The sequence below is a fragment of the Aotus nancymaae genome, unplaced genomic scaffold, assembly GCF_030222135.1.
Source record: "Aotus nancymaae isolate 86718 unplaced genomic scaffold, 86718_ANA_hifiasm-v0.15.2.pri h1tg000065l, whole genome shotgun sequence".
Lineage (NCBI taxonomy): Eukaryota > Metazoa > Chordata > Mammalia > Primates > Aotidae > Aotus > Aotus nancymaae.
In genome coordinates, this window is record NW_026988480.1 from 10,267,387 (window position 1) to 10,294,535 (window position 27,149).

At 57.2% G+C, this 27,149-nt stretch overlaps 2 protein-coding genes and 1 long non-coding RNA gene across 6 annotated transcripts; 1 reads left to right on the forward strand and 2 right to left on the reverse strand.

Moving 5' to 3' along the window:
* The first annotated feature begins 717 nt into the window (after positions 1 to 717).
* POLD2 (DNA polymerase delta 2, accessory subunit) lies at positions 718 to 9,284 on the forward strand. Of its 3 annotated transcripts, none has more exons than XM_064366726.1 (11): positions 718 to 762; positions 2,281 to 2,557; positions 5,949 to 6,070; positions 6,268 to 6,391; positions 6,753 to 6,867; positions 6,983 to 7,181; positions 7,472 to 7,552; positions 7,710 to 7,867; positions 8,079 to 8,206; positions 8,569 to 8,670; positions 9,026 to 9,284. In XM_064366726.1, the coding sequence occupies exons 2-11, from the start codon at positions 2,338 to 2,340 to the stop codon at positions 9,184 to 9,186; spliced, it is 1,410 nt and encodes a 469-aa protein (XP_064222796.1). In that variant the 5' UTR covers positions 718 to 762; positions 2,281 to 2,337; the 3' UTR covers positions 9,187 to 9,284. The 3 variants fall into 3 exon arrangements, with proteins under 3 accessions (XP_064222796.1, XP_012294641.3, XP_064222797.1); XM_012439218.3 differs by lacking the exon at positions 718 to 762 and adding an exon at positions 827 to 864; XM_064366727.1 differs by lacking the exon at positions 718 to 762 and adding an exon at positions 1,120 to 1,198.
* Positions 9,285 to 9,413: 129 nt separating this feature from the next.
* AEBP1 (AE binding protein 1) lies at positions 9,414 to 19,538 on the reverse strand. Of its 2 annotated transcripts, none has more exons than XM_012439216.3 (21): positions 18,964 to 19,538; positions 17,050 to 17,391; positions 16,444 to 16,503; positions 16,279 to 16,350; positions 16,049 to 16,171; positions 15,897 to 15,974; positions 15,036 to 15,113; positions 14,827 to 14,904; positions 14,673 to 14,726; positions 13,928 to 14,037; positions 13,706 to 13,845; positions 13,276 to 13,360; positions 13,028 to 13,172; positions 12,849 to 12,934; positions 12,429 to 12,552; positions 11,922 to 12,118; positions 11,652 to 11,831; positions 11,063 to 11,414; positions 10,842 to 10,981; positions 10,612 to 10,711; positions 9,414 to 10,378 (listed from the first exon to the last, which is right to left on the reverse strand). In XM_012439216.3, exons 1-21 carry the CDS (start codon positions 19,214 to 19,216, stop codon positions 9,714 to 9,716), a joined length of 3,462 nt encoding a protein of 1,153 aa, XP_012294639.2. In that variant the 5' UTR covers positions 19,217 to 19,538; the 3' UTR covers positions 9,414 to 9,713. The 2 variants fall into 2 exon arrangements, with proteins under 2 accessions (XP_012294639.2, XP_012294640.1); XM_012439217.3 differs by lacking the exon at positions 18,964 to 19,538 and adding an exon at positions 17,697 to 17,712.
* A 169-nt stretch (positions 19,539 to 19,707) lies between these two features.
* Positions 19,708 to 21,596, reverse strand: LOC135270727 (uncharacterized). The gene is made up of 3 exons (XR_010338854.1): positions 21,530 to 21,596; positions 20,637 to 20,971; positions 19,708 to 20,464 (listed from the first exon to the last, which is right to left on the reverse strand). It is a non-coding gene; the product is annotated as an uncharacterized LOC135270727 (long non-coding RNA).
* Between the last annotated feature and the right edge of the window lie 5,553 nt (positions 21,597 to 27,149).

A 27,149-nucleotide genomic window follows, 5' to 3' on the forward strand; every position in this document is an offset into this window, starting at 1 on the left:
GACAAGACCTGGACTTAGGAAACAGGCCCAAGGAAGGAGCAGAACAGTAGGGCTAGAGGACACGTGGGAGAATCAGCGCGCAGCAGAAGGAGCCCGGGCTTAGTGGGGAAGCGCCTCTTGGTGGGGTGAGGAATCCTATAAACTAGTGGAGATGAAAAAAACAGCATTCCCAAAGTGGGGGACAGCACCCAGAAAGACGTAGTGTTAAGAACGAGTATGAATAACGGAGACAATAACAATGGAGATTGGGGAGTGTTGGGCTGGAAGCTGGTGTGCAGCTGTGGGCAGGCTGGGGAGGACCCCGAAACCGCCCATGCGTTTCCCCGGCGCAGGCGCTGGCAGGACGGGAGATACCCCGAGTCCCCGCGCCCTCCCTTTAAGCGGAGTTACTTCTCCCCGGTCGGTTTGCGGGCTTTGGGCCTTCTTTCTGTTGGGATCCTCCTGGCGGGTAGCCATCGCTACAAGTGGGCGGCTCCGCGGGGAAAGCTGGGACGCTGCGCGCGACCACCGGGAGGGTTCTCTGGGCAAGGCCTGGCGGGGTGACGCAGTCAGCCCACTGGAGGCCGATACCTTCCGCCAGCCCAACCCCGCACGCGCGGCAGCCAACCCGAGACCCGCGGCACTCGCCACTACTCCTCGCCCCGCGAAGCCGAGGAAACCGAGGGCGTGGCTCCGCACTCACTGGGCGTCCAGGGGCGTGGCGCACGGTGGTCGGCGGGATGCGGCGTCTGGTGACGGACGTGGCTGAGAGGGCAGCGATTGGTGAGATGAGACGATGGGCGGGAAAGGCGCGCGGGGATTGGCGAGTTGCGGTGATGGGCGGGGAAGGCGCGCGGGGATTGGCGGGATGCGGCTCGCCGCGCGGTGAGTAGGGTCTGGGGAAATGGGGTCAGCTAGGCGTGGTGCTTCCCGGCCGCGAGGTCGGGGTCCTGGAGCCGTGGGTTGGTGTCTCAGCGGACGTTCCGCAGCTGCCGCGTGGAGCTGAGCTGGGGGCATCAGCCGTGAGTGGGGCAGCCCCCGGGGCGCCCTCGGCCCCATCCGGAGCAGCGCGGCCTGGCTGCTGCCGCCATCAAGCAGGTTGGAGCCAAAAGCTCCTTCCGAGTCACTCGTTAGACACGTGTGTGGAGTCTGTGTCCCAGGCCAGTGCTGTCCCGTGGACATAGATTGCAAGCCGCTACGGAATTTTTTTAGCTTTCTAGTAGGTGTACGAAAAAGTAAAAAGAAACAAATCAATTGGGGTAAATCCATAAATATATCCAACATATTGTCATTTCAATTGTATGTGAAGAAATTATTGGGATATTCTTTGTACTGTTCTCGGAAATCCGTTGTGTCCAACCCAAACATCACAGTTGGACTCATCATATCTCCTATACTTCGTAGCCCCAGGTGGCTGGTGGCACGGGTAGTTCCTACAGGAATAAAACACAAAAATCTCAGCCCTTCTAGAGCTTTAATGGTCTAGTTGGAGCAGGCAGACAACACATTTAAAATATGCAGTTTGTTAGCAGGCAAATGCTGTGAAAAATGACAATTGAAGTACCCAGGAGGGTTGCAGTTGTAAATCCGATGGACAGGGCACAAGGTGACATTTGAGTAAAGATGTAAGAACTTGAAGGAGAAGGGCAAGTGAGCCCTATAGGTATATGGGAGAGGGGCAAGCAAAAGTTCGGAGGCCCCGTGCTGTGGGGAGGGACCCAAGGTGAAGGAGTGGGAACCAGGAGGGGAGAGGACCAGTGGAGCAGATCTCATAGGCAGTTGTAAGGACTTGGGGCTTTAGTCAATGAAATGAGGACACTTTGGAGAGTTCTGAGCAGAGCAGTGACTGATTTATGTTTTGGTTCAGTTTGTTGTATTATTGCTTAGTAATAGGCTTATTATTTCATGGGAGGCTTATTTAATAAGGCAGGCCTCATGCCTGGAGATGAGGCAGGTGCGAGAGAGCTGGATGGAGGCAGATCAGGAATTACATTTAGGGCACGCTGAACTTGATTGAGACCCTGATAGTTGTCCAGATGGAACAGGACACCTGAGTCGGGTTCGGGGAGAACTCCAGGTGGGACAAACATTCCTAGGTTTCCTTTTCTCTTTTTGGGTGGCAGCTACAGGGTGAGACATCGGTATCCAGACAGAATAAATTTCCAAGTGGACACAATGTCTGGTGTCAACTACAGCTGTTCCCCTTCTTTTCCCAGTACCATTTGGGTGCAGTGAGACACCAGGAGAGCTGCTGCTTTGGAAATAGGCAGGGGCAGCAGGAATGCCTTTGTGTTTTCACAGTGACCCTCCTTGGCCTGGGCGAAAGCTGTGTGGACCAAGCAAGCCAGGAGTGTGGCCATGTTTTCTGAGCAGGCTGCCCAGAGGGCCCACACTCTGCTGTCCCCACCATCAGCCAACAATGCCACCTTTGCTCGGGTGTCAGTGGCAACCTACACCAACTCCTCGCAACCCTTCCGGCTAGGAGAGCGCAGCTTTAACCGGCAGTATGCCCACATTTATGCCACCCGCCTCATCCAAATGAGACCCTTCCTGGAGAACCGGGCCCAGCAGCGCTGGGGTAAGTAAGAGTTTGGGAAGGTGCTTCCACAACACCAGCCCAGAACTTAGAAATGTTGTGCAAGAGAATGGGAACATTTCTCTAATTGATCCCACTTCCTGTTACCTTGGGAAAATTAATCTCTTTCTCCCTCCCTCAGTTTCTTCTTAAGATAGTAACAAGAATTAAATTAAGTAATTTGTGGGTTTGAAGTTAATTTTAGTTCAGAGGCTAGTTGGAGATAAGGGCTTAGTTTTGGCAGTGATGGCGATTATTTCACTGGCAGAGGAAAATGGTTTTCCTATCTTCAGTGCAGATTATTCAAGTGTCTGCCTGTGCTGTAGCCAGATAGCCCCTCAGTGTGGCAAGCCTGGTGCCAGGCACCAGGAGCCAAGATTGGTGAGGATGCACTCTCTGGTCTCGAGGGGACCCCCTGTGTTCACTCACGTCTGTTTGCCTCTCTTCCTGGCCCCCATATTTGCTGGCCATTATTTTCCTGTCTCTTGGGCTCTCTTTCTTTCCTAATAAAGTGGCCTGGCCAACACAACCCTTGTCCTTTGCCCCCATTTCTTCCTTGGTGATCTCACCTGCAGTGGGATTATTCTTGATGGTGAAGCAGGGACCCCTGTCTCCCCCTTTGAGTTTTGGGTGATGCTGCATTCCCCCATTCCTACCACTTACATAAGAGTGGTTTTCCAGGTAGTTTTCAAATCCATCTCCTATTATCTTTTTACACTGAGGATTTTGTAGGTGAGAGCTTGTCTTACTCATTTTTTACTGTCCCTGGCCCCAGGCATAGTGGATCTCAGCCCTAGTTGTACATTGGAACCCCCTGGGCAGGTTTGGGAAGCCCATCTCATCTCACACCAAGCCTAGATCAACTCTCATAGGCAGCCAGGAGAACACTGGGCCCAGAAATCTAGCTAGATCATGAAATTCATTAGTGATATGTATTAGTCCGTTTTCATACTGCTATAAAGAACTACCTGAGACAGGTAATTTGCAAAGAAAAGAGGTTTAATTGACTCACAGTTCCACATGGCTGGGGAGGCCTCAGGAAACTTAACAATCATGGCAGAGGCAAAGGGGAAACAAGGCACGTTTCAATGACAGCAGGAAAGAGAGCGAGGGGACCTGCCAGACATTTTTAAACCATCAGATCTCATGAGAACTCACCATCACAAGAACAGCATGGGGGAAATCCACCCCGACGATCACTCACCTCCCCACCAGGTCCCTCCATCAACACCATGTGGATTACAATTCCAGATGAGATGTGGGCGGGGACACAGAGCAAACCGTATCAGGATGTTTTCTGTTTTATCTGAGACAAAAGTGCTATTCACCTCTCTCTCCCATAGAACCAGGGGCTCCCTCCTGCGGCTCCAGTAGCTTCTCCTCACTTTCAGCCCTCGGGACACCTTCTTTGGCGCCTTTTAGAGCTCAGTTACCACTCGGGCGCAATGTCAGTGCCACCTTCTAGATTCTTTCTGGCAGCACCTCCTCTGGTAGCACATTTCTCTTCCAGTTCTTGGAGCTGCCAACACAGCTCCACAGTGATGGACAACAGCGATTTCACTGTGCCCACACACTGGTCAGGAAACCAAACAGCTGCCACGATGAATGTGTTGGTAGCGGCGGGGCAGCGGTAGTGCTCACTCACAGCCTGGCGGTCAATGCTGGCCATCACCCTGAACACCTCCACGTGGCTTCTCCGTGTGGTCTGCGCAACCTCACTGAAGTGCAGCCTGTCTCTCCAAATTGGTCTTTCCACTCACCTGGTCCGCGAACCTGCCCAGCCCTTCCTGCCATAGGCTTTTCCCTTCACTTAGCACACTCTTTTCCTTACCTTCCCGTGTCCCCATCTCAGCCCCACTCTCAGCTGAAGTATCATGTTCTTTGAGAGGCCACTTGTAGCCACTGTGCCCAACCACGGCCTCTGTTTTCTACCTCAGCTTATCGTTTGCTCACAGCACTTGTCACAGTGGCGAGTTACTTGTTTATGGCCTATTGTCGCTCTCCCGCCTAGACCCAGTGGGCTTGGTGGGGGCAAGTGTTGGCCTTTGTGCCCGGTTTTGATCTCGGTGCCAGCACACTGCCTGGGTGGAAGCGTGTCCTGCTGTCGGTTACAGGGATGTCATTCTGCCCAGTACTCAGGGGTGCACACTTGGATCCCAGTTGTGTGCCCGTGGACACATTGCTTAACCTCTCTGTGCATCAGTGGGTGACAATATCTACTCCTGGTGTGTTTTCAGGGTTGGCTGAGTTACATGTACGGTCCTTAGGCCACCTGGGGAAGATGAGTGGGCTAGGTGAGGATGTGGGGTCTGTTGCATTGCTGCCTGCTGCCTGCTGCCGCCATCCTTCTTGTCTTATTGTGAGTTACTCACCTCTGTCTGCTCCCTAGGGTGTAGATTTGAGGAATGTTCCTGGTTCTTCCCGGGCAGCAGGGGCTGGGGCTGTGCTGGAGTCAGCTGGGCTGAGGGGCTAGTCTGGCATCTGCATTTCCCCGTCACCTCCTCAGTGTTTCCTCCAGGCCTGGATGTGTGCTTTGCCTGGACCTGTTTTCCTCCCTCCCGCCCGAACTGACTCTCCATACCTTTCTCCTTGAGAGTGCCAAGCCCCTCCCATGTGTTCTTGCTCTTCCCCAGGATCCCGGGAAGGGGCTGGGGAAGATGGTGCCCAGGTGCCCCGGGTAGACAAGGCCATCTAACTCCACAGGGAATGGAATGGGTGGAGGGGATCTGAGGTCTACATTTTGAGTATCTCTACTATAAGGGGGATGAAGCATTTGGTGGGGGTGAGGGCAGGGTGGAAAAATCTAAAGTCTTAAAGAAAATGGCAGTTATTTGTAGGGCAGAGCTGTGTTGAGACTTGGCATGCTTCTTTTTAAGAATCAGTGTTGTAATTTAGGTATAAGTGAAGCAATACTTTGTATTAGTTTCTTGTGGCCACTGTAACATAGCACCACAAACTGACTTAAAACAACAGACATTTACCCTCTGGCAGTGCTGGAGGCCAGAAGTTGAAATCCAGATGTCAGCAGGATTGGCTCCTTCTGAAGGCCTGAGGGGAGGATCCTTCCTGGCCTCCTCCGGCGTCTGGAGGTCACCCTGGTATTCCTGGCCTTGTCTTCACACTCCGTCTTGTCTGTGTGTCTGTCTCTCTGTGCCTCATGAGGGACACTTGGCATCCAGGGCCCAACCACACCCAGAGTCCCTGGTCTCCTGTGGCTGACTCACCTTTTACTGTCATCCTGAAGTCCAGGGGGTCCTTGCACTTGATGCTCTCTCCTCCTGGCGAGGGCCAGGGCCCTGTTACTGGCCCCTCATGGAGGGCTGGTCAGGGCCTCTGTGGCCTCTGTCAGGGTGGGGGCCACTCCATCTCTGAGTCTGTGCCCGTCATGTCCCAGGCAGTGGAGTGGGAGTGAAGAAGCTGTGTGAGCTGCAGCCTGGGGAGAAGTGCTGTGTGGTGGGCACTCTGTTCAAAGCGATGCCGCTGCAGCCCTCCATCCTGCGGGAGATCAGCGAGGAGGTGAGGCGGGGCGCCACACAGAGGAGCGGCCAGGCAGACCCGGTCTTTCCCTAGAACACCTCCCAGGGGATAGGGGGTGGGGAAGCAGGTTCAGAGGTGATGCACTCCAGAGGGGTGGGGGCTGCAGTGCCGGCTCACCAACACCAGAGCCTTGCTGGGCTCCAGCCCCAAGACTACCTCTTGTTTCTGCATTCCAGCACAACCTGCTACCCCAGCCTCCTCGGAGCAAATACATCCACCCAGATGACGAGCTGGTTTTGGAAGATGAACTGCAGCGTATCAAACTAAAAGGCACTATTGATGTGTCAACGTTGGTTACAGGTAGGTAGCCCAATGGGGGGTGAGGGTGATGCAGGTGAAGAGCCCAGCAGGGATGTGTTAGGGACGGTGTGAGTGGGGAGCCAGGGGGGCATTGGGGGCGTGTGGCCTGGGCACACGTGTTCTTGAGGAGGTAGGTGAGGCTCCAGGCAGTCGGAGGCCATCAGAGTGGATACGATCTCCATGGAGACCCATCTCCCAGCCTCCATCCAAAGGCAGTGACCCCAGGCATGCATCCTGGAGTCCTAGGTGAGAATTCACCAGTGTGACTGTGGAGAACTGACTGGTTTTGCCCATTGGGGTGACTGGAAGGACTGGTAGCACCTGGGGCTCCCCGCTCAGGCCTGATGCCACTGCTCTCCAGGGACCGTCCTGGCCGTGTTTGGCTCCGTGAGAGACGACGGGAAGTTTCTGGTCGAGGACCATTGCTTTGCTGACCTTGCTCCCCAGAAGCCCGCACTCCCTCTTGACACAGATAGGTGAGTAGTGGTTCTTGGGGGCCGGAACCAGCTCTTGGTCAGTGGAATCTTTGAGTCGCACCTGGGAGGGGCTCCCTCCCTCTCAGCACCCTGGAGGACCCCCTTTCTCCTGTAGGTTCGTGCTGCTGGTGTCCGGCCTGGGCTTGGGTGGAGGCGGAGGCGAGAGCCTGCTGGGCACCCAGCTGCTGGTGGACGTGGTGACAGGGCAGCTTGGGGACGAAGGGGAGCAGTGCAGTGCTGCCCACGTCTCCCGGGTCATCCTCGCTGGCAACCTTCTCAGCCACAGCACCCAGAGCAGAGATTCTATCAACAAGGTATGGAGCCCCCAGCCCAGAAGCCTGTGAGCCTGTAAGACCCTCCTTCCCCATGACAAGTTAGGGACCTTATGGGATCTTGCAGGTCAGTGGGAAGCGCCCTGCAATAACCCTGGGGCCTCCCGCACTCTGGGGCTCCTTGTGCCCTGGCCCTCGCTGAGGGCGGTGGGAGGCTAGAAGGGAGTGAGGGTCTATGGGACAACACCTGCATCTTCCAGCTGGTGGTGCTCTGCTCTCCTCTGAGCCTGGGACTTGCCTGGGCCTGATGGCCTCCTGGGCTTCTATTCCAGGCCAAGTACCTCACCAAGAAAACCCAGGCAGCCAGCGTGGAGGCTGTGAAGATGCTGGATGAGATCCTCCTGCAGCTGAGCGTGAGTGAGCTGGTGGCTGAAGGGGTGATGGGGATTGCAGTCTTCAAAGCTGCCACCGGGCAACAGAAGGCAGACAGGAGAGCAGGGGGAGTGGCTGGAGTTGGGGTGGGGGGCTCCTTCGGGGCCCTATGAGCTCTCCCTGCCCTGTGCTTTCCAGGCCTCAGTGCCCGTGGATGTGATGCCAGGCGAGTTTGATCCCACCAACTACACACTCCCGCAGCAGCCCCTCCACCCCTGCATGTTCCCGCTGGCCACTGCCTACTCCACACTCCAGCTGGTCACCAACCCCTACCAGGCCACCATTGATGGAGTCAGGTAGCTGGCACAGCCATACTTGAGTGTAACCTAGTCTTTTGCCTCAGGAGGCACAAAGAGGGGAGGGAGGGTTCAGGAAGGTGACAAGGCTGCAGAGGCCCACCTGGCATCTGTTCCTTCTCTCTGGGGCACCCCCACAGGAGCACCAGATGCGCTCTGGGCTGAACACTGTGGGTGGCACCCTTAGCCAAGGGTGAGCTTTGCCTTGCAGATTCTTGGGGACTTCGGGACAGAACGTGAGTGACATTTTCCGATACAGCAGCATGGAGGATCACTTGGAGATCCTGGAGTGGACCCTCCGGGTCCGTCACATCAGCCCCACAGCCCCTGACACGCTAGGTAACACACTCAGCCACATGGGGTGGAAGCAGGGGGCCAGGAGGCCTGGCAGGGCCCCAAAGTGCACAGGGTCACCTTGTGGGTTTGTACTTGCCAGTGTTGCTGAGAGCTGAGGACAAGTTCAGAGGCTTGGTGCCTGCTCTGAAAGCTATTCTGGAATCTTAATTCTATGACCATGGGCTGCTCACCCCAATGGGTAGCGATAGCAGGGCCAAGCTCTTGTGGCAATGTCTGCAGGTGCTCCTGTTGTCACATCGGGTCTGCTATTGGCCTGCAGTGGGAGGGGGGCTGTGGCCCCACATCCTGTGCAGAGTACTTGTGCTGAGGCTGGAACCCTCCTCAGAGCTGGCCCTCTCCTCTAGGTTGTTACCCCTTCTACAAAACCGACCCATTCATCTTCGCAGAGTGCCCACATGTCTACTTTTGTGGCAGCACCCCCAGCTTTGGCTCCAAAATCATCCGAGGTAATTTTTTGTCTTCTGGGGGCCCAAGCCTGAATTGTCATGAGGGACTTGCTCTCACCTGGGGACAAGGTTCACAAAGGAAAACCTGCATTGTGGAGTCCCCCTAGACCCTGTGGGATGGACAGCCGAGGTCTGCTGCACAGCCATCATGTCACTGTGGGAGCCAAGCTGCCTGGCCAGCTGGGCAGGGGCTGGAACGGCTCCCAGTCTGCGTGCTTTTCAGGGCTGGCCTCTGGTTTCCTATTGTCACCACCCCACTGTGTGCCAGTGGGGACTCCTGTTTATTTCTGGCAGCTTCTCTTTAAGGCAGGACTTACTTGGAACCTACAGTGGATCCTATGTGGCTTCTTTGCAGGTCCTGAGGACCAGAAAGTGCTGTTGGTGACCGTCCCTGACTTCAGTGCCACGCAGACCGCCTGCCTTGTGAACCTGCGCAGCCTGGCCTGCCAGCCCATCAGCTTCTCGGGCTTTGGGGCAGAGGATGATGACCTGGGAGGCCTGGGGCTGAGCCCCTGACTCAAAAGGATAGTTTTGACCAGAGAGGCCTAGATGGGGGCTGTTCATTCCCCGCAGTGTCGGCATTGTAAATAAAGCCTGAGCACTTGCTGATGCAAGCCTTGAGCCCCTGGGCACTCTGGGTATGGGACTTCTCAGTGGTGTCCACAGTGACCATAGCCCCTGTACCCATAGGCCAGTCTCCCTTGTCCTCCCCCTCCCTGAGCCCTCAGAATGTGAGTGAGTAGTCCATGCCATGAGCTTGTTTTATTCTAGTGACCTTGGCTCCCTCCCCTGCCCCCACTCCAACACTGCAGCAACCCCATCTCTTACGAGACTGGCAGGTGGAGCAGGAGCCTCCACAAAGCCTCTGGCTCTTAGGTCCCAGTCATCTGCACCCTCTTGAAGGGTAGGACCGGCCCTTCCTGCAGTGTCCACACCAGGGCCTTTTGTGTGCTAATGGGTGATGTGACTGTGGTCAGCAGGCTTGCAAAATGCTGCTGCTGTAGCTTGAGGTGGGCTGGTGGGGCCTTAGTGGGATCCTGATCTCAGAAGTCCCCAAAGTTCACTGTGTAGGTCTCCACTGTTGTGAAGGGGAATGCCTGACCGGTGGCCATCTCCTCCTCTTCTTCCTCTTCTTCTTCCTCAAACTCGGGCTCCACCTCTGTCCCAAACTCGGGCTCCACCTCGGTCCCAAACTCGGGCTCCACCTCGGTCCCAAACTCAGGCTCCACCTCAGTCCCAAACTCTGTCACCACCTCTGTGTAGGTCTCAGTCTCCCATTCCTCCCAGCCAGCGGTGGTTGGGGGTACAACACCCCAGGGCTCCATGGTAGTGCTCAGGGTGGTGGCAGGGGCAGGGGGCAGCGTAGTGGGCACAGTGGGGGGGCCTAGAGTGGTGGTGGCGTTGAGGCGCCGCAGCCGCATCTGTGCCCGAAGCCGCAGCCGGTGCTGTAGGCGCCGCTGCTGCAGGCGTCGCTGCTGGGGAGTCATAGGCCGCGATGGGTCTATGTGTGGGATGGGCCGGTTCCCGTTCATGGCCATGATCTCCCTGATACGCTTCCAGTTGGAGCGAGCCAGGATGAAGTTGCACTGAGTGGCCCCAATGTCATAGTCAACATTGCAGGTCTTGGCGCTCGGAGTGTAGCCCTCTGCGTGGGCTGTCACGCGGTACTCACCCGGATTCAAGATTCGCCAGTAATCACCACCACTGGCTGCAGAGGGAGGACGAGCCGGCTGCTCCAGAGCGCCCTTCCCAGGCCCCCACCCTCCCACTCAGTCCTGCCCAGGCCCCGCCCTCCCCCTGAGTCCCGCCCCTAGGCTCCGACCCCCGGTCCCACCCAGGCTCCCCAGACTCTGCCTGCTTTTGGAGTTCTCCAAGCCCACCCCCCAGCCCCCGCAGGGTCCTCCCTCAGGAAGTGGGGGTAAAGGTGTGCACACTAGGTACCTGTCTTCACGCCGTGATTAATGCCACTCACGGAGATGGTGGCGTTGGCAATAGGGATGCCTTGCTCGTCCGTCACCACCCCCTTAATGCCGCGGTGCACCTGGGGAAGCAGGTGAGGGCTGTTGGGACTCAGGAAGATCCAATGTGGTCCGCTGCTCCCTCCTGCCCGTCCAGGGCCCCGTGCGGGCCGTGCGCCCTCCTCTCCTCAGGCGCTGCCCTGGCCGCCTCACCTGCTCCATGAAAGTGAGCAGCGCCTCCTTGTTGTTCTCCCACTCGCGGGGCAGCTCACTCTCATGAGGGAACTTGTCACAGCCCAGGTAGAAGGAGAGCTCCAGGCAGTTGGTATGCAGGTAACTGAAGTCATTGATAGCTGGCCAGGAACAAACACAGACCCAGAGTCAGCCCCTCTCCGGGGCAGGCCCCGCCCACAGCCCCTCCCAGGCTGACTCACTCCCCGACCGGGGGTTCCACTTGGCCCCGTTAACGATGCCCATGCCGCTGGTGTAGTCCTGGGCTTGGCAGCCTCCGCGGTAGGGCTCTGTCAAGGTGAGGTGGGCGGAGGCGAAGGAGATGGCGAGCCAGCGGAAGACGGCATGGTCTGGGGTCTCCTGGGCCTCAGAGACCTCGTCCTCATCCTCCCCCCGGGCGGCTGCCATGGCTGCGGCCAGCAGCTGCTCCTGGGTAGGTGTGCGGGCCATGTCGTAGGGATAAGACACTAGCCGCTCGCCTCCGTTCAGATTTGCTCCCAGCACGAAGGGGTTCTTCTCCATCCAGGCAATGATGGCCCGGACCTCCGTGGACACCTGGGGTAGCCAGCACGTGTGAGACCAGGGCTGCAGCCTCTGGCCACCATCCCCCACCTGGCCCAGTCATTCTCCAAGAAGCTTCACACCAGTACTTGCACACTCCCCTGTTCCCAAACCCCCAGAGCCTCAGCGTCTGGAGCTCAGGCACCACTAACCCCACCCCCAAGCCCAGAACACCAGGACCCCAGGGTCCGGCTGCTCCCTCCTGCCCTGTCAGCCCAGCAGCAGCCTCACCGTGGCATCTGGTGAAAGGTAGCGTTCAGGGATGGGCAAGTTATTGTTGGGGACCCGGTAGGGGACCCATTTCCTCTCCTCAGCTCCCCAGAGCACAGAGTTGAGATCCGGGAAGTCTTCAAAGATGTCAAAGCCCTCCTCCGTCCACAGTCCCAGCGCCCAGTTCCCAAACTCTGAGCCCTGTGGGGAACCAGCAGAGTAGGCATCGGCCACCCCACCCCCACAAGTCCCGGCGGCCTGGCCCCTGGCCAGTCTCACCCCTCAACCCACCATTTGCGCTGCCACCTCGTAGCCATCAGGGTTCAGCGAGGGCACCAGGTGGATGCGTGTGTCCTGCACCAGGCTACGCACACGCGGGTTCCCATCGCGGTACTCGCGGCACAGGTACTGCATGAGCAGCAGCAGCAGCTCTCGGCCCAGCACCTCGTTGCCATGGATCCCAGCAGTGTAGCGGAACTCGGGCTCCCCTGCAAGGGCAGGAGCCTCAGCAAGCACTCAGTCTCCCGAGGCCCAGGGCAGCTGAGGAAGGACTCAGACCCACTTCACACCGAGGGTCTGGGGGACAGCTGGGGCTCTAGGGCCCTGCAAGACAGGCCAGAATCCCCAAAGAGGCTCCAGAACAGGCGGGAAGTGGTGAGCTCTGCACATTAGCAGCGCAGGCCAGCTGTAGTGCCAGAGCCTTGCCTCCATCCCACGTGGGAGATGAAGCTGAGCCCTCTCCTGAGCAGCACTCGGGCCATGCCTCCAGGGCAGAATAATACCCCCACAGACCCTCACCCAGTTCATGCTCCCCAGGGTTGTCTGAGATCTCCATGGCATAGATCTTGAGGCCTCGTGAGCTCTTGCCCAGGCTGTAAGTTCGGGTGATGGTGGGGCACTCCTCGTTCACCAACTTCATGAGCTGGGGCAGAGGGAGAGGACACGGAATCGATCACACAATCCGCCCCCCCCCCCCCCACTGACCATACCCCTTCTACTACCAGGGTCCGCTCTATGGTGACGGAGAGGCATGACCCCTTCGGGCAACCCCAGCTGCCCTCAGGCAGCCCCCAGGTGCTGGCCTCCTTCCTAAGGTGAGGGACAGTCAACATCCCTGGAACCAGCAGGGACTGGGCCCAGTGACAGAAGCACCAGGCGCACATTCCCCTGTCAGTCACAGACAGGTCCCACCCCAGCCCCAAGACAACCGCCCCCAACCTGGCGCATGTCCTTGTAGCTGTGGTGCCGGAAATCCAGGTCGTCGGTGGCCACCACCTCGTTCTGTGCGTAGTAGCTGTAGACAGCTGCAAGGGAGGCAGGGTTGTCTTTAGCCAGGTACTGGCTAGCCCCCTAACACCCCACCTCCCCTCCGAGTCCCTGCCAGCTCCCACACTCACGGGCCACAGGGCACCCCAGCACCTCCAGGCGCATGCACAGGCTGCCATTCCAGGTAAGTGGGTAGATACGGATGAAACGAGCCACCACCGGCTCCGGGAGCTCACTCAGCACGGGCGTGTCCTTGTCCACATTCCCATGAAAGGTCTGGGGAGAGACAGGCCTCACAGCGGTACTGCCAGGTCCTCTGAGAGCCCACCCCCTGCCCAAACAATAGGAGTGGAGCCGAGAGCCTGGGTGCGGTGCCCACCATTTCCTCATAGCCGTTGGTGTACATCACCCACGTCTGGCTGTCGTTGCTGAAGCCCACGAAGAAGGTGGTCACAAAGTCATCACTGTGGAGTGGACAGTGGTCAGAGCAAGGCCCTCAGGCAGCCTGAGCCTCCCTCTTCTGAGCCCCAAGAATTTAAGAGCTAGCAAGGCTGTGGCGCATGGCCCAGGTGTCGAGCCTGGGTCCTATGCCCATCACATGGCCGTGGGCAGGTGATCTGTCCCTAAACTCATGTGCTCATCATGACACAGGGGCTGACTGGCCATGGCTGAGTAGTGAGGATGGGCAGGGTCAGCCCCTCACTGATCTTTCTGGCCTTCTTTGGCTGGCTCAAGGGCCCGCTGGAACACAGAGCCATGCCTGTGGAGCCACTCGCCCCTGCCGACCGCTTATGAGCCTGGCCACGCACTGGATGCTGGAGTCTCGGCCCTGGGTGATGACGCCTGTGAACCGGGTAGTCCTCCTGGTGTCCACCTCGATCCACTGGGTCCTGGCATCATCCTCAGCACACCACGCGCCATCATAGTAGTCGTCCTCAGTGGCACCGGCCTGTCCAAGGGACAGAGGAGGCTGAGCATGGGCAGAGGAGTCCCTTGTCCCAACTGGGAGATGGGCCCATCCCAGTGCCCACCTGCATGTTGAGCCGGCCGCGCTGTGCCCCCAGGCCGTGGCGCAGCATGGAGGAGGCTCGGATCTGGTTGTCCTCGATACGGTGTGACTCCATCCCAATGGGGGGACACTCTAAGGACACGTACCCCAGACTGGTATCTCACTAGCTCCATCCTTCTCTCCATCAAACCCAGAACCAAAGAGCCCAGAGCCCACTACCAGCACATCAGGGGCACCAGTCAGAGGGCAGCTCTGGTGGGCCGGTGGCTCCCTGGTGCCCTGTACAAGCCCACCTGGGATCGACTCAAACCCAGGCAAGGAGCTGCTTCTGATTCCAGCCTGTGCTTCCCCTCCCTGGGCCTCAACTGCCGCATCTGGAAAATGGGCTACCATGCCCAGCTGTCGGGGGACATGGGGCACATGTGAAATCACAGGTAGAGCTGCCCCAGGGCCCAGCCACAGATGTCATCCAGATGGGGACCTTCTGCACAATAGCCCTGCAGGGACACCTGTGAAGGTACCTGGGGTCCTCACTCCCCACCAAGGCCCCAGTCCTCCCCCTACCACGCCCAGCTGCTAGGGGCCCTAGGGAGTTGCCACCCTCCTGAAGCAGGCCAGCCTGGGATCCTCCCTTCTGGGTCCCAAGAATCTAAGAGTAGGAAGGGTTCCAGGGGCCTAGGTCCTGTTTGTGGCCTTGGGCCAGTCACTTATCCCAGCACCCCCATCCTGTGGCCCCCCACACCCACACCCCTGGGCTCCCCACTTACTGACTTTCTCCGTAGGCGTCCACTCCTCCTCCACCTCCTCACCCTTATGGGGTTCTAGGGACAACGAAGGGAGGACATGGCACTAAGGGCCAGGAGACAATCGGGAGTCCAGTTGCTGCCCCACAGGGACCAGGCCCTAAGCCCAGCCACACACCTTTGTGGTCCTTGCCCTTCTCCACTGCCCATTTGTCGGTCTCCTCCTTGGGGCTGCCGTCCTCTTTTTTGGGTTTCTCTGGAAGGTGCAAAGTAGGAGGGGCCTGTCAGCCTGGCTCTGGGCTTCAGGGGCCACGTGGGGTGGGTCAGGCAGGCCCCAGGTGGCCTTTCAGGGCAGGCCTCATGTGGGCAGTCCTTGGTCCCACTCACTCAGCTTCTCCTTCTCTTCGTCCGTCTGGCGCTGAGCATCGGGCTTCTGTGGCGGAGGAGGCCCAAAGTAATAGTCCACTGCGGGGAGGGAGAGCCGGCTGAGGCCACCCTGACCCTAGCTCCTGGGTCCACAGGAGCTCAGCAGGGCAGGACCACACCACAGAGGAGGAAGACGGGAGGTGGGGGACAGCCAAGTGGGGAGAGAGGGTCCTGCAGGAGTCAGGAGCAGCCTGAGCTCAGGGGGCAGCTGAGCAAGACCCTGCTGAAGTCACCAGCCCGGCCTCCCAGGAGGATCTGGCCTGAGGAAAGGAGGACTCGAGGCCCAGGGCATGGGAAAGGCTTGGAGGGACAATTGGCACCTGTGCCCGGGATTGCGGGCTGGGGTTGAGGTGGGGGGACATTGGAAGCACTGATGGGGACCCAGGGGCAGGGAAATGGAGATCCACAGGCTGCCGCCCATGGGAAGAGGAAACCTGAGGGCTCCAGGGACACAGGGGCATGAGCGAGAGGGAGGCAGCATTCCTCGGGCTCCCTGAGGAGAGTGGGGCGGTGGCCAAGAGCTCGCAGGAAGCCAACTAGAGCACAGGACTGGGAGGGCTGGAGCCCACACGGGTGACAGGGCAGAGTGAGTGCATGCCTAGGGACACACAGTGGGGGCCACAGCCAAGCAGGAACCAGGGAAGTAGCCAAGGAAAGACTAGCCTGAGGGCGGAGGAGACAGGGCAGTGGCTGGCCTGGGCACCCAGGGGGCGGCGGGGGCAGCAAGGTAACCGTGGGCACAGGTGGGGTTGCAAGGTGGGTGAGCCAGCCCCGAGCCCCACCCACCTATGTCCCTCGGACTCTAGGGTTCTGGATACTCACTGTCATCGTAGTTGGGGATCACGTAGCCATCCCCATAGTCGGGGGGCAGCGGGGGCAGCAGAGGCTTCACAGGCGGCTCTGGGGAGGTGGGAAGGTTAGGACGGAGCCAGAGCGCCCATGTCTGCGGCACCCCACCCTGCCCCCCATCATACCAGTCTTCTCCTCTGGGGCCGGGGCCGGGGCCTTCTCCTCAGGGGACTCTGGCCAGACCCGCTCGGGCCTCCTCCTTCTGCTTGGGGGTGGCCTGGGTCGCTTCTGGCGCCGAATGTACTCAACTGAGGGGGAGGCGGGCTCTGAGTGGGGCCCAAGGCTGCGATGGGCCCATCAGCGGGTCCCCCAGGCCAGGGTCCAACCCAGGTGGGGCTGGCAGGGCCCTACTCACAGTCCTCATAGTCCTCCCTCTCGATCTGGTCATTGTAGTCCAGTGTGGGCAGCTCGGTCTCCTCCTCCGGCTCTGAGGGGAAAGCGCTGGTAGCTGCCTGACAACCCCACCCAGGCCCACTCTGGGGAAGCCCTCAGTCCGGACAGGTGGACCACGGCCACTCACCAGGCTGGTGCTCCCGTGCCTCCTCTCCTGGACCCTGCCAGTTATTTGGGAGGGGCCCCCCTGCAACACGGGAGTTCCAGAAGCAGGTGAGCAGGAGGCCTGCTCTGACCACCTTGGGAGCCTCAGGCCACCAGCCACCCATGGAGCCCACAGAGCCTGCGGCCACCCTCCTGAGGCTGAGCTCACTCCAAGGAGGCCTGAGCTCTCGTGACCTTCAGCTCCCTGCTGCCATCCTATGGGGCCAGAGAGCAGGGCCCCCCTTCTGGGGAACCCACTGTGCTGCTGGAGGCCCTGCCGCAAAGCCACCCCCAGTAGGAGAAGGCAGAAGGGAACTCCACAGACCCAGAGCCCAGGGATATCTGGGCAGGGGCCTGGGGGACAGAGGTCCCACCACAAGGCTGCCAAGCCCTCTCCTTACCCAGGAAAGGCTACAGTACTAAGGGAACCCACCAATCAAATTGAGAAATTCACAGCAAAAGCAAGGTCCCATCCAGCCAGGAGCTGAAGGCGTATAGGAAGCAGGGCCCCAGAAACCTGCCTCCCACTCCCTGCCTTCACCAGGCAGGCGGTCAGAGCTCTATCACCCCAGAGAAGCCAGGCACAAACCTCCCTCCTGGGGTAGTTCCTCAGGGCCAGGGCTGGGGGGTGAGGGCAGTGGCCACTCCAGGGTTTCTGAGGGAGCCAGAGTAGGGGGCCTCTTCCCTGACAGGGGCTTCTTGGTGGCCTTGGGTGGCTTCTCCTTGGGCTTCTTGGTGGCCTTGGGTGGCTTCTCCTTGGGCTTCTTGGTGGCCTTAGGCGGCTTCTCCTTCGGCTTCTTGGTGGCCTTGGGTGGCTTCTCCTTCCCCTTCTTGGGTGGCTTGGGGGACCCCTCCAGGGACAGCTTGGGCACCTTGGGGCCTTTGTCTTTCTTGCCTTTCTTCCCTTTGTCTTTGGTCTTTTCCGGAGGCACTGTCCAAGATGCAGACTCCCGTCAAATGAACAGAGCCAGCTCTGTGCCCCCAAGGGGCCCTCTCCAGATGCCCACAACCCAGGCACAGGGACTCTTGTCAGTTCCCGGTGAGGATCAGCAAACTGAGAGGTTAAGTCACTTGCCCAAGTGGCAAACTGCAATCTGGACCCGGGCTTTCTGTCTGCACATCTGGGGCTGTGGGAACCAATCCCAACCTCTCTAAAGACTGAGCATAGGGTGCCCAGTTCCCAGGGGAGGCCCTCACCACCCCCCACCTGCCAAAACCTCAATAGGGGCTCCTTACTATCCACTCCTCCACTGTTCTGTGCTGGGCACAGAAGGGGCAGAGAGGTGACTGAGCCATCGAGGCCTGGAGGAGCACCGGGTCATCCCTGCCAACTGCCATACAAAGGAAAGGACATGGGCCCAGGACCTTCTCCGGGTCTCCTACGGGGCAAGAAAAGCTTCAAAGGAAAGGGACATTTGGTGAGTACTGAAGCCCAAAGAAGAGGAACTGGTCCCCTTTCGAGAAGTAAGGGGTTTGGAATTGGTTGGAAGGATACGGAGTCCTGGGGACTTTTGAAAGGACAGGTAGGGAGCATGTGGCTACTCATTTCAGAGTCTGGGAGAGGGAGTGGGTGCTGGGTCTCGGGACCCTAAGCAGGAGCTGCAAGTGCTTGGGAAGCTGATGAGAGATGGGGAGCATGAGGGAAGTTTGGCAGAAACACAGGAAAGCTACCAAATGCAGACAGCCAGGGGACTCAGGGCTGCTAGAGCGGTGCCCCAGAGCCAGGAGAGCAAGCCTGGAAGGAGAGCCAGAGGCAGGAGGGGCACAAGGAGCCCATGGTGTGGGGAGCAGCCAGGAAAGATCTAGGTCTGGGGTGGCAGGGGAGGGGCTGCTGACATCAGGAATGTTGGACAGTGCCTTGGAATCTCCTGGGAGAGAGGAATCACAAGACCCTCTGCCACCTTCCAGAGGGCCACGATGAAAACAGCTAAGATTTACTGGTTACTGATTACGTAAGAGGCCATGGGTTAAATGCTTCAGTGATGCATCACCTCATCTAATTCCCATACTCATGCAGGACCACCCTGCTCACCACCACCTGGAAGCCCTGTGGGAAACGGGGTCTTCAACAACCTTCTCACCTACCTGAGTCCTCCTGGAGCAGGAGGGCAAAGGCAGGAGGGAGGGACGACCTGAAGCTGTGCCACCAACAGGCAGAGTGGTCCCATTAGTATGGCAGGGGATGACACGGATGGCACAGTACCCTGCGGCTCAAGCCTAGTCCCTGTCGGGTACTGGAGGACTGGGGATGCAACCACAGCACCAGCCCTAGAGCCACCAGCCCCCAAAAGCAGCCCTGCTGCCAGATGCTGGATGCGCCTCCAGGCCAGCACTGACCTCGGCCTGGCACAGGGTCCCGCCAGGCATCTGGGCTCGCGTGCGCATTAGTAAAGCCAGCCATTCCTCCCCGCGGCAGACTGAGGGGTGGCCAGACACTGCCGAGTCACCCTGTTCCCACCTGAGATGCCAGCCCCCACGCCCCTGCCCTGCCCCAGGCTCTTACCTTCTGCAGCCGCCCCCGGCCGCGCCCCTGGCTTGCCCCCAGCCTGGGCTTTTCGGACCCGCGGGGTGGGCTCCGGAGGCGGCGGGGCCTCCACATCGTCCTCCCGGGGCTCAGGCGGGAGCTCTGACAGGAAGCCCTCGAGGAACTCCTCGATCTCGTCGTCGGTCAGCACTGTCTGCGAGCGCCCTCCGGGACACAGGGCCAGCAACGCCAGGAGGCAACCGAGCAGGGGCGCCCCACGCACGGCCGCCATGGCCGCGGCACGCGCGGGGGGCTCCAGAGAGGGCGCGGGGGGTCAGGGGTTCTGGGGGCTCCGGGAAAGGGCGGAGAGGGGATCGATGCGGGCGAGGGAATCCAGGAAGGGGCGGGAGGGAGGATGGGGTGAGCGAGGGAATCCGGGAAAGGGCGGGAGAGTGGATTAGGGTGAGCGAGAGGACCCGGGAAGGAGTGCTGGTGGGCTCCGAGGCCGGCAGGTCCCAGGGGTGGTCGGGGCTCTCCGAGGCCCTGGCAGCTAATAGGCGCTCCGGCCCCGCGTGGCGCACTCCTGCGCGGACAGCTGTCTCCAAAGCGTTGGCGGGGGCCGGGGCGGGGGCGCCGGGGCTTCCGGAGCCGGCTCCCCACCCCCGGGGAGGAGGAGGAGGAGGAGCCGGGAGTGGACGGAGGGGCTGCGGGGGGGGGGGTGGGGGGCGAGGGGCGGGGCAGGCAGGAGGGCGCCGCGCGCCTGGCACCGTCCAAAGCGCGAACTGCTGGAGGCGAGAGTCCCAGGCCCGGAGACTTGCGCTTAGGACAGGGGGGCAGGGGGCGGGGGCGACTGGGAAGACAGAGGGCCTCAGGGAAGAAAAGGGAGTGGGAAGGGCCTGGGGTGCAAGTCTGAAGGGGCCGACGTCCCTACTCCCGCTGCCCTAGGCACCGCCCTTAAGGCGGGACCCTAAGATCACCGGGGCGCTGAGCCCCCGCGGGTGACCAGGAACCCTGGACGGAAAGCCTTAAGTGTCAGGCCTCTGAGACCTCTCCCAATTCTGAAGGCCACAGAAAGACCACCCCATCCTTCCCAGGACCTGGAGCCTCTGCCTGTGGGCCCTACTGCACCCAGGGATAATTCATTCAGTCGTTCCACCAACCTCTTCAGGTCTGTGTAGGGCCAGGCCCTGTGCTGGGCCCCAGGGAGGGACCACAGGGTGGGAACTCACTTTCCAGCCAGAAGGCAGGTGCAAAACTGCCCTCTGAGCGGCAGCTGCCCTGCTGGGGGTAGAAATCCCATGTAAGGGCATGTCATCCCTCCCCTCCGGGTCCCAGAGTAGACAAATAGCTATTTCTCACCTTCTTCTTACCAGAACCCACCTCCGCTTTTTTTTGAGACGGAGTTTCACTCTTGTTGCACAGGCTGAAGTGCAGTGGCATGATCTCTGCTCACTGCAACCTCCACCTCCCAGGTTCAAGCGATTCTACTGCCTCGGCCTCCTGAGTTGCTGGGATTACAGGCACATGCCACCACGCCTGGCTAATTTTTGGATTTTTTAAGTAGAGACAGGGTTTCACCATGTTAGCCAGGCTGGTCTCAAACTCCTGACATCAGATGATCCGCCCACCTCGACCTCCCAAAGTGTTGGGATTACAGGCATGAGCCACCACACCTGGCCCTAGAACCCATTTTTTAAAAAAAATACCTTCACCTGCCACGTGGACCCAAAGAGCAGGTGGACTGAGTGTCAGCCGATCCCAGGATCCATCAGGGATGTGCACCTTGGTGCCTGGTGTTTGTCATAAGGCTTCTCCAGGGCAAATGTTGGCTGGCCCCCAGTGGCTATCACAGCTAAGGACAGAGCTCTGAGAACATTCCCCCTCAAAGGAATGAGGAAGCACGAGAAGGCTTACAGATAGTCCATGGGCCAAGTGCAGATGCAGACATCCCTAAGCCAAGGTTGTCTGTGGGGTAAAGTAGTCAGTGAAGTAGTCCGGTAGGGAAACCTAGGAGCCCCTGGGATGATTGTCAGGGCAGGGTTTGGACCTAGGGTCAAAAGGAAAGAGAAAAAGCAGGTCAAAAAGCACTTGGGTCCCCAGAGCAGCCTTGAGTGAGTTGGAGCAGGCAGCAGCCAGGGAGGCCACAGTGGAGTCTGCTGGGCCTGGGATATGTGCTGCCTCCTGGGAGCAGGACCAAAGGGAGGCCTCACCTCCTCTCACATCTGGTCCTGCCAAGACCCTGCCTTTGCTTTCTCACTACATCTCCTTGAAAAGGCGGTGGGACTGTGTCAGGTTCCAGCTCTACCTCCCAGCTACCTCATCTCAGCAGGTAGCCTCAGTGCCATCCAGCTGTTTCCCTGTTCTCCGTGTGGCTCACACAGGATCGTGCATGTGCTGTGCCTAGCACACATTCTCAGCACTCACACTGCTGGCTCTTGGCTCTCATAATTTCCCCTCAGAGATCAACCTGAGCTCTACCCACTGGGGTCCTCAGAGCAGCCCCTGAGTCCCAACACCCAGTTCTCCATGTGCACCTGAGCCAGCCTCTGCCTACCACATGCCCCCGGGCCAGTCCTGGTGGCAGCAAGGAGGCGCAAGCTCTCACCTTTCCTTATCCTCTGCAAACCTCTGAATCATCTTTCTCAAAACTTGTTCTGGAAATTTGCTCCGTTGCCCCCCAGTTGAGTGTGTCAAGCTGGACGGCCCAAGGCTGGGCGAGGCAGTGTGGCACGTCACTTCCCTGGGAACAGCTCACACATGGATTGGATTTGGGCCCAACATCCTCTGCCAGGGAAAATAGAAGCCATAAGAAAATAAAGAAGGAATAGAGGAGGCTTTTTCTCAGTCACAGTGAGTCACCAACAAAAACATATGCAAAAGCCCTTATGGAGAGCTGGGCCGCAAGGAGGGCCATGAGGTAGGGGGCTCTCTGCCACCAAGAGTCTGGGCAGGCGGATGGGGGGCAACTGCCCTCCACGCCAGGTTGATGTGCCTCCCCTTGGGTGGTGGGGCTGGGAATCCCACTCTACTTGAAGACCTGCACCCAGGACGTCCTCTAGTCCTGGCCCAGGCTCTTCCATAGGGCCAGTAAGGGGACTTCTCCCCTCTGCTGCCAGAGCAAAGCCAGTTAGGGGGATGGGAGGCTTGTAGCCAAAAGTACCTAGTGGCTTTCAGCGTTCCTTACCCCTACCATTCAGCAGGGTCTGCACCTGCTTCCAAGTGTTCTCCTAGGCTACAGACAGGGGCTGGTAGACACTCTGGTGATGCGCTTCCAGCTTCCTGCATGGATGTGGCAGGGACTGCTTTGACATTTCCCTCCCCCGAAACAAGTGTCTGCCTAAGGGACAGGCACTGAGGCAGGACTGGGCTGGGGAGGGTGCCCTCTCTCCCTTGATGCTGCTGGAATGGAGAGTTGTTGGGAGAGCCAGAGCTGTCCAAGGGTAGAAGCTGGTGAAACTGACCTGCAGAGGGGCAGGGAGAGAGAAAGCATGGCCCAGTGGGTAGGTCCTATGTAGCTCTGAGGCCATCAACCCTGCCACAAGGGCTGAGACCCCAGGAGAGAAGTTGAGGTTGGGTCAGGGGCCTAGCAGTGCCACCTGAGGAGGAGGACAGGCCAGCCTCCTCCCACTGGGATCCAAGCTGCAGCTCCTGAGTCTCCAGAGCTGCCTGGTGCCCCAGCCTGGTCAGAGGTGGAAACTCACCTGCCAACAGGGCCCAGCGTGCCTGAGTTCTGACTGTGGGGATCTGCAGGACACAGAGGGTTGGGAGGCCATCAGGGTTTGGGGACAGGCAGGAATAGCAGGGTCTGCGAGGCCGGGAGCAGACCCTCCCAACCCAGGACCCCCATGGCAGCAGCTCAGACATGGGTTGGTCCTCAGAAGAAAGTGAAGCTGCACATACCAAGATGGCCCAGCAAACCCTTTCTGTGTAAACTTCCGCCACAGCCCAGCTATCCAGCACCAGCGTATGTATCTGGGGGCGGGGCTAAATCAAAAGTCCGGGAGGCCTGGGCTCTGGCTGGCAGGCTACTGGGATCACGAGTGCCAGCCCCTCTGAGTCCTGGATCTGCCTCCAGGGACCAAAGGAGAAGGGACCAGGCTAGTCTTCTTCCTTTCTGTTCTTCCCTCTTGGGGGAGACCCCTGGAAACGCCCCCTTTCTCTGCAGCCCAAGTCCCTGGATATCACCAATGGGATTAGCCTGTTTGGGCCCACAAGATGGGATGGCTCCCAGAGCCCTGGGGACCTGAGGTCTCCCAGACAGTGTCTAGCCACACTCACAACTGGCAGAACAATTTCCTTGGTTTTCAACAACTTGAAAAACATATGTGATTTTCCACAGTCCGGTGCTCCCCAGGCCTGGCTGCTGAGTGAGCAGAGTTCATGCTGAATTCCTTCCACTCACCACAGGGCAGACAGCATGCCCTGCTGTGGGGAGACTCAGCTGGGGTGGGGGTCACCACAGCAAGGCACGGGGGTGGGGGGAGGCAAGCTTCCAGCACTGATGAGTAATTCTGCAGCCTGAAGATCTGGGAAGAGGACATGTGACAACTTAGTGCAACAATCCGCCCAGTGTTAGGTCAGAAGGAAGGAGAGGTCATTCAAAATGGAGTCTGGTGGAAAAAATAATGTTTGGCCCCACCTCGTACGGTCCTCAAAATTAACTCCAGATCAATGAGGTAGATGTTAGAAGAGGAACCAGGGAAGGGCTGCAAGAAAATGTAGGAGTCTTTCTTTACGTTGTGAGGTTTCTTTAGGTTTTATTTATTTATTGTTTGTTTGTTTTTGATATGGAGTCTCACTCTGTCGCCCAGGCTGAAGTGCAATGGTGCGATCCTGGCTCATGGCAACCTCTGCCTCCTGGGTTCAGGTGATTCTCCTGCCTCAGCCTCCTGAGTAGATAGAATTACAGGCATGTGCCACCATTCCCGGCTAATTTTTTTTTTTTTTTTTTTTTTTAGTAGAGACAGGGTTTCACCATGTTGGCCAGGCTGATCTCAAACTCCTGACCTCATGTGATCTGCCTACCTCAGCCTTCCAAAATGCTGGGATTACAGGTGTGAGTCACCATGCCTGGCTTGTGCACCTGGCCTGTATTTACATTCTTGATGCCCGAATGGTGTGGAGTTCTTGCCATCCTCTTAAGGAAGGACAAAGAACTTTGGTTGCATACTGTACATCAAAATATACTGAAAATGAAAATAAAAAGCAAACAAAATACTGGGAAAGAATCTGCAGTCCTTAGAGGGTGGACATTCCTGGCCTCCTATAGCTTTAGGAAGCAGCTGCGGCCTCAGACCCATCTGCTGTGAACCTCCCCTCTGTACTCACTGCACTTTCTCTCCATGAGCCTCAGTTTCTCTCCTCTGTACAGCAGGATAATAATGACACTACCATGCCTTGCAAAAATGCCACAAGAGTTCACTGAGATAAATCTGGAGAGTCATGCCTGAAAAATAGTAAGTCTTTGATAAAGGGAAGCTGCTATTAATAAATAAAGTTGTTTACTTTTTCTTTTGAGATGGAGTCTCATTCTGTCATCTAGGCTAGGGTGCAGTGTCATGATCTCGGCTCACTGCAAACTCCGCCTCCTGGGTTCAAGCAATCCTCCTACCTCAGCAGCCCCAGTAGCTGGGACTAAGGTGTGCACCACCATACCCAGCTAGGTTTTTACTTCTTTTTTTTTTTGAGATGGAGTCTTGCTCTGTCCCCAGGTTGGAGTGCAGCAGCTCAGTCTTGGTTCACTGCAACCTCCGCCTCCTGGGTTCAAGCACTTCCCCTGCCTCTGCCTCCCAAGTAGCTGGGACTACAGGCACACGCCACCATGCCCAGCTAACTTTTTGTATTTTAGTAGAGACAGGGTTTCACCATGTTGGCCAGGATGGTCTCAATCTCCTGACCTCATGATCCGCCCACCTTGACCTCCCAAAGTGCTGGAATTACAGGCATGAGCCACTGCGCCCAGACATTTTTTTGCATTTTTAAAGCTATTAATAATTTAACTTTGTTTCCACTTTTAAAAGTGAGCTAAGAGAAATAAATAGGCAATTCACAAAAGAAGATACATAAGTGGCCAATAAATACATACAAAAATGTTTGCCCTCATTAAAAGTTATAAAAATGTAAATAAAATATACTGAGTACAATTTTTTCTATATCAACTTCTCAAAGATTAAAAGCATTCCAGTGTAGGTGTTACTGGGAGATCACTCTCTGAAAGCAACTAGTGGCAAGGAACTCCACACCATTCAAGCATCTTATTCAAGGTCACTTGGCTGCAAAAAAGAGAAGCCGATTAGCCAGGCGTGGTGGCTCACGCCTGTAATCCCAGCACTTTGGGAGGCTGAGGCGGGCACATCACCTGAGGTTGGGAGTTTGAGACCAGCCTAACCAACATGGAGAAACCCCATCTATACTAAAAATACAAAATTAGCCAGGCGTGGTGGCACATGTCTGTAATCCCAGTTACTCGGGAGGCTGAGGCAGGAGAACCACTTGAACCCAGGAGGCAGAGGTTGCGGTGAGCCGAGATCGCGCCATTGCACTCCAGCCTGGGCAGCAAGAGCGAAACTCCGTCTCAAAAAAAAAAAAAAAGAAGCCCATCAGGGCAGCTGAGATCCAGCAAAGCATCCTGCCATGCACTCGTAGAAAACCCAATGGAACAATGACTAAAATAAGATAGAAATTTCTTTCTTGCCAGGTGTAGTAGCTCATGCCTGTAATCCCAGCACTTTGGGAGGCCAAGGTGGGAGAATTGCTTGAGCCCAGGAGTTTGAGACCAGCCTGGGCAACATAGTGAGACCCTGTCTCTACAAAAAAATTAAAAATTAGCTGGGCATGGTGGCACATGATTGTAGTCCTAGCTGCTCAGAAGGCTGAGGCAGGAGGATCACCTGAGCCCAAGAGTTCAAGGCTGCAGTGAGCTATGATTGCAGCACTTCACTCCATCCTAGACAACAGAGCAAGACCCTGTCCTTAAAGATAGTTTTTTTTTTGTTTTTTTTTTTTTATCAGGAGGGGACTGAGCCTGACGAGGCTGCAGGGCCATGAGGCCCTGCTCCCCCAAATAATAATATTTTTAAAGGAAATGTATTTCTTGCTCATATAAACAAAATCCAAAGGTAAGCATCTGGCCTTCCATTTTGTTGCTTCCCTAACCTCAATGTATGGCTTCTATCTTGTGATACAACATAGCTGCTTGAGATCAGCCATCATTGCATCATCCCAGCCTGCAGAAAGGAGGAAAGGGAATAGTGCAACACAATCTATTCCTTTAAAAACACTTTCTAGGGCTGGGCACAATTGCTCATGGTTGTAATCCTAGCACTTTGGGAGGCCAAAGGGGGCAGATCACTTGAGGTCAGGATTTTGAGATCAGCCTGGCCAACATGGTGAAACCCTGTCTCCACTAAAAATATAAAAATTAGCCAGGCATGGTGGCAGACGCCTGTAATCTTAGCTACTGGGGAGGCTGAGTAAGGCAGGAGAATAGCTTTAACCCCAGAGGCAGAGGTTACAGTGAGCCGAGATTGTACCACTCCACTGCAGCCTATGCAACAGAGAAAGACTCTGTCTCAAATACAACAACAACACTTTGCAGAGGCTCACACAAAGCTCCTGGTTCATTCCATTGGCCTCGGCCAGAACTCAGTCACAGGCCACATCAGTTATTAGGGAAGCTGGGAAGTGTAGTCTTTTTCCAAAGGCTTGTGCCAGCTAAATGTCAGCTTTGTTACTAAAGAATGGATAATAGAGACTGCAGAATAATTAATAGTCTCTGCTATTGCTAAGATGATATTCCTTATACTTTTATGTCTGGTAATAGTACTAAAGTATTAGGAAGGTGTCAAAAAAAATCAGTGTCTGGTAAAGGAAGATGTAAAAGCTGGAATCCAAGGAAAATACAATAATAAAAAACCAATCATGGTATCAGCAGTTTCATAGCCAGTTTCTGCGTGAGGTATTCACGTTATTGCCTGTTTGTCTGTGGGCCCCGTCAGAAACCCAGCCAAAGCCGGGCGTGGCAGCTCACACCTGTAATTCCAGCACTTTGGGAGGCTGAAGCAGGCAGATACCTGAGGTCGGGAGTTCAACACTAGCCTGATCAACATGGAGAAACCCCATCTCTACTAAAAATACAAAATTAGTCATGTGTGGTGGTGCATGCCTGTAATCCCAGCTACTTGGGAGACTGAGGCAGGGGAATCGCTTGAACCTAGGAGGCAGAG